The sequence below is a fragment of the Trichomycterus rosablanca genome, chromosome 16 (genome assembly GCF_030014385.1).
Source record: "Trichomycterus rosablanca isolate fTriRos1 chromosome 16, fTriRos1.hap1, whole genome shotgun sequence".
Classification (NCBI taxonomy): Eukaryota; Metazoa; Chordata; class Actinopteri; order Siluriformes; family Trichomycteridae; genus Trichomycterus; species Trichomycterus rosablanca.
In genome coordinates this window covers 21,773,350-21,786,178 of record NC_086003.1, presented here as the reverse complement: position 1 = coordinate 21,786,178, position 12,829 = coordinate 21,773,350, and the positions used below count along the sequence as shown (strand labels likewise).

Genomic DNA, 12,829 nt, shown 5'->3' with positions numbered 1-12,829 from the left:
GAAATTGGCAAATCAATTCCCTGCTCTACCAAACAAACCAAAGAAGGCAGCCAAGTTTAGTGCATTGATTACACGACTAAAACTTGGTAATGAAGAAAAAAACGATGCTTTATATCAAGTGGTCTGACAAAACTAAGGGCTAAATGTATAAAGGTGATGAGGAAATCTGAGCAATTTGCAAAAGCAGTCTGTTCACACATTATGTCCAACACAGACTGGGTGTCCAAACAAGAAAGAGGAAAGGCTCTCTGTTTAATTAATGCTGTAGCTAATCATGCAAACTGCGTCTAAATTGGCTAATAATCACACTTTAAAGTTAAAAAACTGCAATATAAAGATGAAGTTGCTCAACCATACCTGCTAAGTTAGTTACCAAATAAGCAATGATAAAGCTTATAAGATATTTAATGAAGGGTAATAAATGTATCCTGATAAAAACACTGTTATTATGTACTCACTCTGTGATTTCCTCAGTTACTGTGTGTTCCACCTGGAGACGAGAGTTCACCTCTATGAAATAGTGCTTTCCATTTTTATCCACCAGAAACTCGACCGTGCCTGCATTCTCATAGCTGACCTGAGAGAGAAGAGATTTGAAAAATAATTTTTGCCACACTGATCAAGTCATTAAAATACTTATTGATTAATTGTTTAAAGGCAGTTTTAATAATCAATGCAGAACTATGACTAGTTTTGCATGTTTTTAAGTCAAAAAAAAAAATCAACATTACAAATACCAGGATACACTGATCAGCCATAACATTAAAACCCCCTCGTTGTTTCTACACTCACTGTCCATTTAATCAGCTCACTTAACATATACAGTGTATCACAAAAGTGAGTACACCCCTCACATTTCTGCAAATATTTCATTATATCTTTTCATGGGACAACACTATAGACATGAAACTTGGATATAACTTAGAGTAGTCAGTGTACAGCTTGTATAGCAGTGTAGATTTACTGTCTTCTGAAAATAACTCAACACACAGCCATTAATGTCTAAATAGCTGGCAACATAAGTGAGTACACCCCACAGTGAACATGTCCAAATTGTGCCCAAATGTGTCGTTGTCCCTCCCTGGTGTCATGTGTCAAGGTCCCAGGTGTAAATGGGGAGCAGGGCTGTTAAATTTGGTGTTTTGGGTACAATTCTCTCATACTGGCCACTGGATATTCAACATGGCACCTCATGGCAAAGAACTCTCTGAGGATGTAAGAAAAAGAATTGTTGCTCTCCACAAAGATGGCCTGGGCTATAAGAAGATTGCTAACACCCTGAAACTGAGCTACAGCATGGTGGCCAAGGTCATACAGCGGTTTTCCAGGACAGGTTCCACTCGGAACAGGCTTCGCCAGGGTCGACCAAAGAAGTTGAGTCCACGTGTTCGGCGTCATATCCAGAGGTTGGCTTTAAAAAATAGACACATGAGTGCTGCCAGCATTGCTGCAGAGGTTGAAGACGTGGGAGGTCAGCCTGTCAGTGCTCAGACCATACGCCGCACACTGCATCAACTCGGTCTGCATGGTCGTCATCCTAGAAGGAAGCTGACGCACAAGAAAGCCCGCAAACAGTTTGCTGAAGACAAGCAGTCCAAGAACATGGATTACTGGAATGCCCTGTGGTCTGACGAGACCAAGATAAACTTGTTTGGCTCAGATGGTGTCCAGCATGTGTGGCGTCGCCCTGGTGAGAAGTACCAAGACAACTGTATCTTGCCTACAGTCAAGCATGGTGGTGGTAGCATCATGGTCTTGGGCTGCATGAGTGTTGCTGGCACTGGGGAGCTGCAGTTCATTGAGGGAAACATGAATTCCAACATGTACTGTGACATTCTGAAACAGAGCATGATCCCCTCCCTTCGAAAACTGGGCCTCATGGCAGTTTTCCAACAGGATAACGACCCCAAACACAACCTCCAAGATGACAACTGCCTTGCTAAGGAAGCTGAAGGTAAAGGTGATGGACTAAACGCATTTGAGCACCTGTGGCGCATCCTCAAGTGGAAGGTGGAGGAGTTCAAGGTGTCTAACATCCACCAGCTCCGTGATGTCATCATGGAGGAGTGGAAGAGGATTCCAGTAGCAACCTGTGCAGCTCTGGTGAATTCCATGCCCAGGAGGGTTAAGGCAGTGCTGGATAATAATGGTGGTCACACAAAATATTGACACTTTGGGCACAATTTGGACATGTTCACTGTGGGGTGTACTCACTTATGTTGCCAGCCATTTAGACATTAATGGCTGTGTGTTGAGTTATTTTCAGAAGACAGTAAATCTACACTGCTATACAAGCTGTACACTGACTACTCTAAGTTATATCCAAGTTTTAGTTCTATAGTGTTGTCCCATGAAAAGATATAATAAAATATTTGCAGAAATGTGAGGGGTGTACTCACTTTTGTGATACACTGTAGAAGCACTTTGAAGTTCTACAATTACTGACTGTAGTCCATCTGTTTCTCTACATACTTTTTCAGCCTGCTTTCACCCTGTTCCTCAATGGTCAGGACCCCCACAGAGTGACAGTTAGGTGTTTAAAATCTCCATCAGCATTGCTGTGTCTGATCCACTCATACCAGCACAACACACACTAACACACCACCACCATGTCAGTGTCACTGCAGTGCTGAGAATCATCCACCACCTAAATAATACCTACTCTGTAGTGGTTCTGTGGGGGTCCTGACCATTGAAGAACAGGGTGAAAGCAGGTTAAAAAGTATGTAGAGAAATAGATGTACTACAGTCAGTAATTGTACAACTTCAAAGTGCTTCTATATGGTAAATGGAGCTGATAAAATGGACAGTGAGTGTAGAAACAAGGAGGTGGTTTTGATCCCAGCATTCTCCATCCTTGTTAGAATGGAATTGATTGGGACTCCATGGCTGAAGAGACGCAAACAATCCTATTATCAGCATGTGCAATGCCAAGCGTCAGCTGGTGTGGCTAACCTCTGCCTGTGATGATTTTGCCTTACAAATCTGTGTAATCTATGTTATCAGAATAAAACATTAAAAATGTGCTTTTGAGTCCAGCAGGAACCTAGAACCAACTACTTAGTGCACCAGCGCTTAGTGTTCACTAAACCACAAAACTTTTAAAACACCGTTACTGTCCTAATTACTGTCCCGCTAAAAGAAACCACACTTAACTCTTAACTTAAGTTTTATTTTTCTTAAAAATATTACAGCTCCTAAATTACACTAGCAGCAACAAATTTGCTAGACCCCGAAGCCAAGAAGATGATTAAACATTTAGAGCTGACCTTTAAAATTGCCAGCTGGCTGAGAGCATGATTATGAGGAAAAGAGAGGCTAGAGCAGACTTGGGCACAGCAGGTACTCTCTTGCCAGGTCATTTCTTTACAGACAAAAAAGCCCCCAGAGGAGTCTCTTATAATTCAAAACCCAGATTGCACAGAGATCTGATCCAATTGATCTGCAGGCTGAGCTTGCCAACTCCTTCCCCTACGAGAGCGGTTTCAGCCCACTCCCCACAAGGCACAGCACATGCCCCACAATCAGCACTCATGTTCAACACAGCCGGTGCCAACACAAAAATAAATAAAACACACCCTAGATACAGAAATCGGATAGGTTAGGGGTCTACAGTTAAGTCTGGTACTGTTCACAAGGTGGGGGGGTCGATCTGTACATGTAACAGGGTTGCCCCCAAATGGCTTACTATTTTACAAGATTCAAAACAAAAGCATTTAAAGAAAAATCACAATTTCTAGATAATGTTAATTATGTTTAATCAAGGTGAACCCACCCAAAAGTTTAGGCGCACGTGGGCAAAAGTATAAGAACATGTGACCCATCACTCCACCATCATTGCAGCAATTATGGCTTAATATCCTCCAATTATGGCTTAATATCCTCATATCATTTTGAAGTGTGTCTTTGGAAATTTAAATTAATTTAGACAAATGGGCATTCGTGATGTTTGGCACTGACGTTGGAAAGAGGGCATGGACGGCATTCAACACTCCAGTTCACCCCAAAGGTGTTCAATAAAGCTGGGGTGAAGGGCTGGCCAATGAAATTTCTTCACACATGAAACCTGAATTCAACACTAAGCTAGTGTATCTAATACGCCAGCCAAAGCTCTTGATTTTGAATGTTCGCTGTGATATCTACCTAGCCTGGCGTCCAACAGACACACTTGGCTTTGTCCATGAGTAGGTCAAATGGGTTCCTTAATGCTGCTGCAAACACCTCTGCTGGCTGGTCAAGGACAATACAGCTCTCAAAGACTCAATGATGAGACTTTACCCCTGTATTTTTGTTGGGCACATGATAGTCTATAGCTCTCCTTTGTCAGGGCGATGGGAGGTGCAAGCAGAGTAGGAGTTACATTCGGGGGAATTGAAAATTACTAGATCAGGAGAAAAAAGTCAAAATAAAAAAAATCCCCACACTTTTGGCCATAAAGTGAATATGACAAGCCAAGCAAAAAGGTGTTTTAATAGTATTATATTTGTAATTGTAATATGTAAGACGAGAACTGAAAACATTACATATTAGAAAGGATGAAAACTGTTTGGGTGGAGTATAGGTATAGGTAAAAAAAAAAACTGGTGTCACATGTTAAAAAGTTTGCTCTTTTAGTGTACATATTCTTTTTGTAAGGCTTTGTACCAGCCCTAAGAGCACAGCCTGACTGCACCTTTAAAACACAAAACAGATACCTGTCTGCATTTCTATTAAATACTGTCCATGTCTACCAACAGAAAGCTGAGCTCTATAATTCAAAAGCCAACATCGTGCCCCAGTTGCAGAAAAACCTGTGAAATGATACGCTGTAATAGCTGTGTACTATTATCTTATTAATAGGTACTGCCACTAAGGATGATACAAATGGAGGTTCAGAAAGCACTTCCAACCTGTCAGGTTGATCTGGTAATGGCAGTTCAACGTGTTCTTTAAAGAGAAATTAACATGAAAAAATGATGTAGACTGCCAGAGTTGTCATTATTTACGACCAAAGCCATTTTCTAATTTTTTAACTGTCAAAGCACATTTTACCAGCACACCTCACGGTCACATCCACAACATATTAGCCAGCTTTCCTCAGCGAGTGTGCTAGCCTGTAATTTAGCCTGTTTAATGCCTGAAGTACCTGGCATGCAGCAGAAAAATAAAACACAACACGATGTTTAGTCTGCTTTTTAGATAAACAAGAGTAATATAAGCAAATTATTGATAAACAATGTGTGAGCGCAGTAAAGAATAACATTAAAATTAGATTCTCCTAGTGACAAATCTCAGTGATTGGCTCTGGTGAGTTCAATAGACCAATCATGGTGGACTGGCTAACATCAATCCCAGTTTAGTTAGTTTTAAGGCTTTTTGTTATATATCCCCTGCACAGATACAACCAATTATGTCTGTGGCAGCGCTAAGACTCTAACCTGGGCCAAACATTAAACTTATTTATTTAAAATTTGTATTTAATTATTTAATAATACAATTTTGTTCTTGAAAATTCAATTAGCTTTGCCACTTTTGTTAATTAATTTTATATTTTTGAGCTAAACTGCCATAGTTGCATGAATGTGTCACGAACGGCTTCACACGGGTATTAGAAGTGCAAGTTTATTGGAGCGACAACTATCTACAAGCAAAGTTCAAGAAAAACACAATGCCCAAAAATACTGAGGCGAACAAAGCAAAAACACAAATCCAGAAATCGAAAAAACAAAGTAACCTAAACGAGAAATAACAATGCTTAGAATTGTAGAGAACACCATACAAGACTTCGCAAAATACGACATGAAAACAGGGTTTTTATACTCATAAAATGGCTGCTGATTTACAGACAGTTGAACACAGAGATACTAAAAGTCGGGGGACAGCGACCTCTGGAGGTGCAGCGGCGAATTGTTGGCAGCAGATATGACTGCATGGGCTCATGCAAGATTAAGTATTGTATGTTAAGTCCATATAAATAAATACTTAGGCACTCAGGTGGTGCAGCGGGATATTCCGCTAGCACACCAGCGCCGAGATTCTGAACTCCTCGGTTCGAGACACGGCGTTGCCACCGGTCGGCTGGGTGCCATCTAGCGGGTATAATTGGTAGTGCCTGCAGCAGAAACGTTTTTGCTAGGGCGGGATGACCGAACTATGTGGGTGTGGTCTTCTAACGCTGTCTAAGGACCCTAATTGGCAGATATAGAGGCGCCTGTGCAGAGTGCATAGGTAAAAAAGGGTTGGGGGTCAGAGGAATATACCCACCAAATGCAATCAGGGAAAGACAAATTGACTACGGTAAACTGGGAGAAAATGCACGAATAAAATAGAAAAAAATATGATAATAAATACGTAAATATATACACAAATACTTCTTACATTAAATACATTGGTTCATTATAATCTTTTTGTCAGGAACAGTACTTCAACATATGGAGTAATGAATTGCGACATACTATTTAGTAGAGTATTCCACTAAAATGTTTTAATATGTAAATGTAAAGCATGTTAAATATGACCTAAAACCCATTTAGTCCCTCATACGTTATTTTAGTAGGCACTAAATTCTACACAATGGATACATATTGGCATTGTAAATTGTATGTGCCTTAGGACCAGTCATGCTGGTACTATGCATCAATGACACTGTGCATCCTTGTTCTAAATGGCGGCTGTCTTACTTAAAAAACAACTAGTGACAAATTTGAAGCTCTCGGATTTGATCGATGGCCTGCACCTTCTAGCTCCACGTATACTAAATTCAGCGCAGTTCAACTAATTATTTATGCTACAGGTCACTGGCAATGCAAATAACGACAAAATGTAAGGTTACAGGTTTATTACCTTACTCTACTGTACCTCAATGTCCAGTGAAAAAAAGAAGTTTTGTAAGTGATTACTTTTATTTCAGATCTGGCACAGTGATGGAGAGAAGCTGCCAAGCTGAGAGAGATTACCGTATCCGTCCCCATTTGTTCTCCCACAAGACACTCACTCACTCATTCACTCACAATGATACGTACCAGTGACTATAAGAAAACTGCTAAACCAGAGCATGTTGGAGGAAAGGGGCAATACACACCGATTGGCCACAGCATTAAAACTATCCGCCTATTATGCTGTCAACATAGTAGGTGCATTCGACATTGGACATGCAGGAGCTTGCAAGAGCACTTTATACACAGCAGGGGTTCGATTCCCTGTGTGTTGACACATTCACCTAATCACCAGTATTTAAATGACCTGCAATTTGTGCCACAGTAGCTCTTCTGTTGGTCTGTACCAGATGGTCCCTCTTCAGATCACTGACACTGGGTTCTCACCACATCTGCCTGTGAGCACCCCTAACTGTTTCAAAGATACTTCAACCCAGTTATCTGTCCATAAGTATTCACCTATTATCAGTCACTCGGGTCGTCATGCCTGATCATAGCTGCTGCATTCAACACTTGCACTAGGAGTAAGTACCATCAGTCCAACATCAAATATACACCGATCAGCAATAACATTAAAACCACCTCCTTGTTTCTACACTCACTGTACATTTTATCAGCTCCACTTACCATATAGAAGCACTTTGAAGTTCTACTAATACTGACTGTAGTCCATCTGTTTCTCTACATACTTTTAGCCTGTTTTCACCCTGTTCTTCAATGGTCAGGACCCCCACAGGACCACCACAGAGCAGGTATTATTTGGGTGGTGGATCATTCTCAGCACTGCAGTGACAATGACATGGTGGTGTGTTAGTGTGTGTTGTGCTGGTATGAGTGGATCAGACACAGCAGCGCTGCTGGAGTTTTTAAATACCGTGTCCACTCACTGTCCACTCTATTAGACACTCCTACCTAGTTGGTCCATCTTGTAGACGTAAAGTCAGAGACGATCGCTCATCTATTGATGCTGTGCTGCTGTTTGAACTGGTTATCTTCTAGACCTTCATCAGTGGTCACGGGGTGCTGTTGGCTGGATATTTTTGGTTGGTGGACTATTCTCAGTCCAGCAGTGACAGTAAGGTGTTTAAAAACTCCATCAGCATTGCTGTGTCATGTCCACTCATACCAGCACAACACACACTAACACACCACCACCATGTCAGTGTCACTGCAGTGCTGAGAATGATCCACCACCCAAATAATACCTGCTCTGTAGTGGTCCTGGGAGAGTCCTGACTGCAGATGGACAACAGTCAGTATTTGTAGAACTACAAAGTGCTTCTATATGGTAAGTGGAGCTGATGGAATGGACAGTGAGTATAGAAACAAGGAGGTAGTTTGAATGTTATGGCTGATCGGTGTATATCCCTGGCTGTTTACAAAATCAGCATTGCCATGCACATTTGAGGGTGGTCCTAATGTTTTGGCTTAACAGTGTATATGGTCAGTAAAGTAGTAAGTAAATTTAAGATAATTAAAATATTTAGAACAATATAAAACAGATCCAAGTGATCTAAAAGATACAGATCTAAGTATTTTGCATCATTATTTGATTCACTCACTTTATCACTTAGTGGATTATCTGAAAGCATGCGGTGCTGCTATAGTAAAAGGGCAGATTGATGGAACAGGTATGTAAATAGAGAGGTCTAATGATGAGAAGAGAAAAGATGGGAACGGAGGGACGACAGATGGCATTCCACTGAGAGGAATAACAAGGGGATGGGGGCAAGGGAAATGAGTAATTACAAGTTTCACAGCTGGATACGATTTGTAATTACCACACAGCATCAACATTTTGGGGTGATGTGAAACACTCAGAAGTCAAAGGGAAGTCACATAAAAGCCAGATCTTCAGCCAGATTTAGGATTATATATACACACCAGCCATTGTACACACACCAAGGGCCATACTATTTCTTGTCAGATTTATGAAAAGTATGCGTACCTGTTTAAATCAGAGCATGGCAGTAAAAAAAGAAAAAAAGTAGTGCAGATTTGGGACCATGGGGGCATGCACATGTTCACATGCTCATAATAAAATTGAATAATAGACCAATATATGCTTTGTGGCAGTTCAATAAAAAACATTGTAAAAACAGTGGTTGGTGCAAGAAGAGCAACAAAAACGAACGTAAAATATTAATACAAAAAGTCAAACGTTGGAATCATGATCAGGCATTATAGGCTGGAATTAGGTGATTTCAGAAGGTACACACACTGATCAACCATAACATTAAAACCACCTCCTTGTTTCTACACTCACTGTCCATTTTATCAGCTCCACTTACCATATAGAAGCACTTTGTAGTTCTACAATTACTGACTGTAGTCCATCTGTTTCTCTGCATGCTTTGTTAACCCCCTTTCATGCTGCTCTTCAATGGTCAGGACCCTCCCGGGACCACTACAGAGTAGGTATTATTTGGGTGGTGGATCATTCTCTGCACTGCAGTGACACTGACATGGTGGTGGTATGTTAGTGTGTGTTGTGCTGGTATTAGTGGATAAGACACAGCAGCGCTGCTGGAGTTTTTAAACACATCACTGTCTCTGCTGGACTGAGAATAGTCCACCAACCAAAAATATCCAGCCAACAGCACCCGTGGCCAGCATCCTGTGACCACTGATGAAGGTCTAGGAGACGACCAACTCAAACAGCAGCAATAGATGAGCGATCGTCTCTGAGTTTACATCTACAAGGTGGACCAACTAGGTAGGAGTGTCTAATAGAGTGGACAGTGAGTGGAGACGGTATTTAAAAACTCCAGCAGCGCTGCTGTGTCTGATCCACTCATACCAGCACAACACACACTAACACACACTAACACACCACCACGTCAGTGTAACTGCAGTGCTGAGAACGATCCACCACCTAAATAATACCTGCTCTGTGGTGATCCTGACCATTAAAGAACAGCATGAAAAGGGGCTAACAAAGCATGCAGAGAAACAGATGGACTACAGTCAATTGTAGAACTACAAAGTGTAGAAACAAGGAGGTGGTTTTAATGTTATGGCTGATCAGTGTACATTGTTTTATTGCCATCCCTAAATTCTGTCATAACACATTTGAAAGCTAGTTTACTTGTTCACTGGCTGACTGTGTAGAGTAAATGGACAGGGTATAAAGAGGGAGTAAAATAATTAGGGTGTTGTTTTAATCACAGTCTCCGCCAGATGCCTGCGCATCATATATGGATAGCATTGGGACATTAGCACAGCTGCAGGGCTTAGTAGCTGGCAGGGAAGGAACTGAAATCTGTTTAAGGAGGTTATCAGCCAAAACTTTATTAAGCTTAGTTTATTTGCTTAGCACTACTGCATTTCATTTCATTTAGTTCTCTAAAGCGTCCGGTACATGCACAATTGCATTCTGGTATTTGTTCTGCCTAGAACAGAGATAAGCGCTCTAATGTAAAACAGTCACAATGCAGATATGAAATTCTTATTATTATTTTAATTAAAAAATCATATATCTTTATATTTTTCAAACATACTTATGGTCCAGAGGAAAAAATAAATAAAGCAGAAAATTGCAGGTCCACAGACTGAGTTAACGCAGTTCTGAAAAAAGCTCTAAATGGTTTTCATTTTAACAGAGACCAAAGCACAATGTAATAAAAGCACGTAATAATTCTTACAGTCCTCCAACAGCAATAATGCAGCTCTCCTGCTGACAATGCACGTTAATGAGTTAATGAATACAGCATCAGTGCCGCAACACTGGATAAAAGCTGCTCTTGCTGCATACATCCAGTACAGAAGAGCAGACTGCACCACCATGGGTCACGGGCCTGGACTACAGCATCACTGAGGCCGAACATACAGCAAAAAAAAACCTTGCACAATCCCAAATCAGAAAAAGTTGGGACGAAATGGAAAATGCAAATAATAATAATAAAAAAACCACAGAGTTTCTTACATTTACTTTGACTTTTATTTGATTGCAGACAGGATGAACCAGAGATATTTCATCTTCTATCTGCTCAACTTCATTTCATTTATTAATAAACATCCATTCCTGCATTTCAGGCCTGCAACACATTCCGAAAAAAGTTGGGACAGTAAAGCATTTACCACTTTGTAATGTTGCCATTCCTTTTCACCACACTTAAAAGACGTTTTGGCACCGAGGATACCAAGTGATTTAGTGTTTCAGCTTTTATTTTGTCTCATTCTTCCTGCAAACACGTCTTAAGATGTGCAACAGTACCGAGTCGTCGTTGTCGCATTTTTTGTTTCAGAATTCCCCACACATTCTCTGTTGGGGACAGGTCAGGACTGCAGGCAGGCCAGTCTAGTACCCGTACCCTCTTCTCCCACAGCCATGCCTTTGTAATGTGTGCAGCATGTGGTTTTGCATCGTCTTGTTGAAAATGTATGGACGTCCCTGGAAAAGATGACACTTTGAAGGCAGCACATGTTGCTCTAAGATCTCAATGTACTTTTCTGCATTAATGCTGCCATCACAGAAATGTAAATGACTTTTGCCAAGGGCACTGACACGACCCCATACCTTGACAGACCCTGGCTTTTGGACTTGTTGCTGATAACAGTCTGGATGGTCCTTTTCGTCTTTGGTCCGAAGCACACGGCATCCATTCTTCCCAAAAAAGACTTGGAATGCTGATTCATCTGACTACAACACACGTTTCCACTGTGTGATGGTCCATCCCAGATGCCTCCGAGCCTAGAGACGTTGACGCCGCTTCTGGACATGGTTAACATAAGGCTTCTTTTTTGCACAGTGAAGTTTTAAGTGGTATTTGTGCATGTAACTCATGTGGTTATATCAGCTACTGTTAAGTGGTGGTTCTTGATGCAGTGCAGTCTGAGGGCTCGAAGATCACAGGCGTTCAGCTTAAGCTTGCACCCTTGGCCTTTATGCACTAAACTTCCTCCTGATTCCTTGAATCGTTTAATGATATTATGCACTGTAGAGGGAGAAATATGCAAATCCCTTCCAATCTTTCTTTGAGGTACATTGTTTTTAAACATTTCAATCATTTTCTCACACATTTGTGGACAAACTGGAGATCCTCTGGCCGTCTTTGCTCATCAAAGACTCAGACTTTCCTGGATGCTGCTTTTGTACCAAACCATGATTACAATCACCTGTTGACATAACCTGTTTGGAATCACATTATTATTTAGTTTTTTCACCTCATTACTAGCCCTAAATTGCCCCTGTCCCAACTTTTTTTAGAATGTGTTGCAGGCCTGAAATGCAGGAATGGATGTTTATTAACAAATGAAATGAAGTTGACCAGACAAAACATGAAATATCTCAGGTCCATCCTGTCTGCAATGAAATAAAAGTAAATATAGGGACACTGTGTTTTTATTGTATTTGCATTTTCCATACTGTTCCAACTTTTTCTGATCTGGGGTTGTAATTTTATGTTGCTGAAAAAAAAATTTACTTATTTTTTTTGTCTGATTACGTCCAGTCATCTCACATAAAGAGCGCGAAATAAAGAAATCTAAAGAAGCCTTACAAAGTGTACAAAAGGATCCGTGTCAAGGCTGAGATCCACAACCTGGACTCAAGAGCTGTACCTGGCACCATAGCAACTAAAATCATGAGACAAAGTCAAAGTGACTTATGACAGACACCCTCCCACATACCTGCTATTAACATGCACCAATTTAATGTGATGTCTCGGGAAAAAAATTACCAAGCGCATCAGTGCTGGAGTGATGACAATAAATGAAGCACTTTTGAATGATTGAGTCTGAAGTAAATAAATGAATACATGAAACTTTGGGATAATTGGTTTCATGTTTTAGAGGGAACATTCATCTTGCTCACTTCACACTGCACCTTAACACAGTTACCATCTCGACAGGGACAAAACGCCTCAGCCTAGCAGCACCTCAGAGCCCAAGAACATACTTTTTTTTCCCCACGT

The 12,829-nt window shown here is 40.9% G+C and overlaps 1 protein-coding gene across 1 annotated transcript in view; it reads right to left on the bottom strand.

The window, feature by feature from the left end:
* pcxa (pyruvate carboxylase a) overlaps nucleotides 1–12,829 on the bottom strand; it is a 221,871-nt gene that overhangs the window by 152,629 nt on the left and 56,413 nt on the right. The window contains exon 8 of the mRNA XM_063011646.1: nucleotides 459–577. Within this exon, the coding sequence (XP_062867716.1) occupies nucleotides 459–577 (119 nt within the window). The remainder of the gene's footprint in view (nucleotides 1–458; nucleotides 578–12,829) is intronic.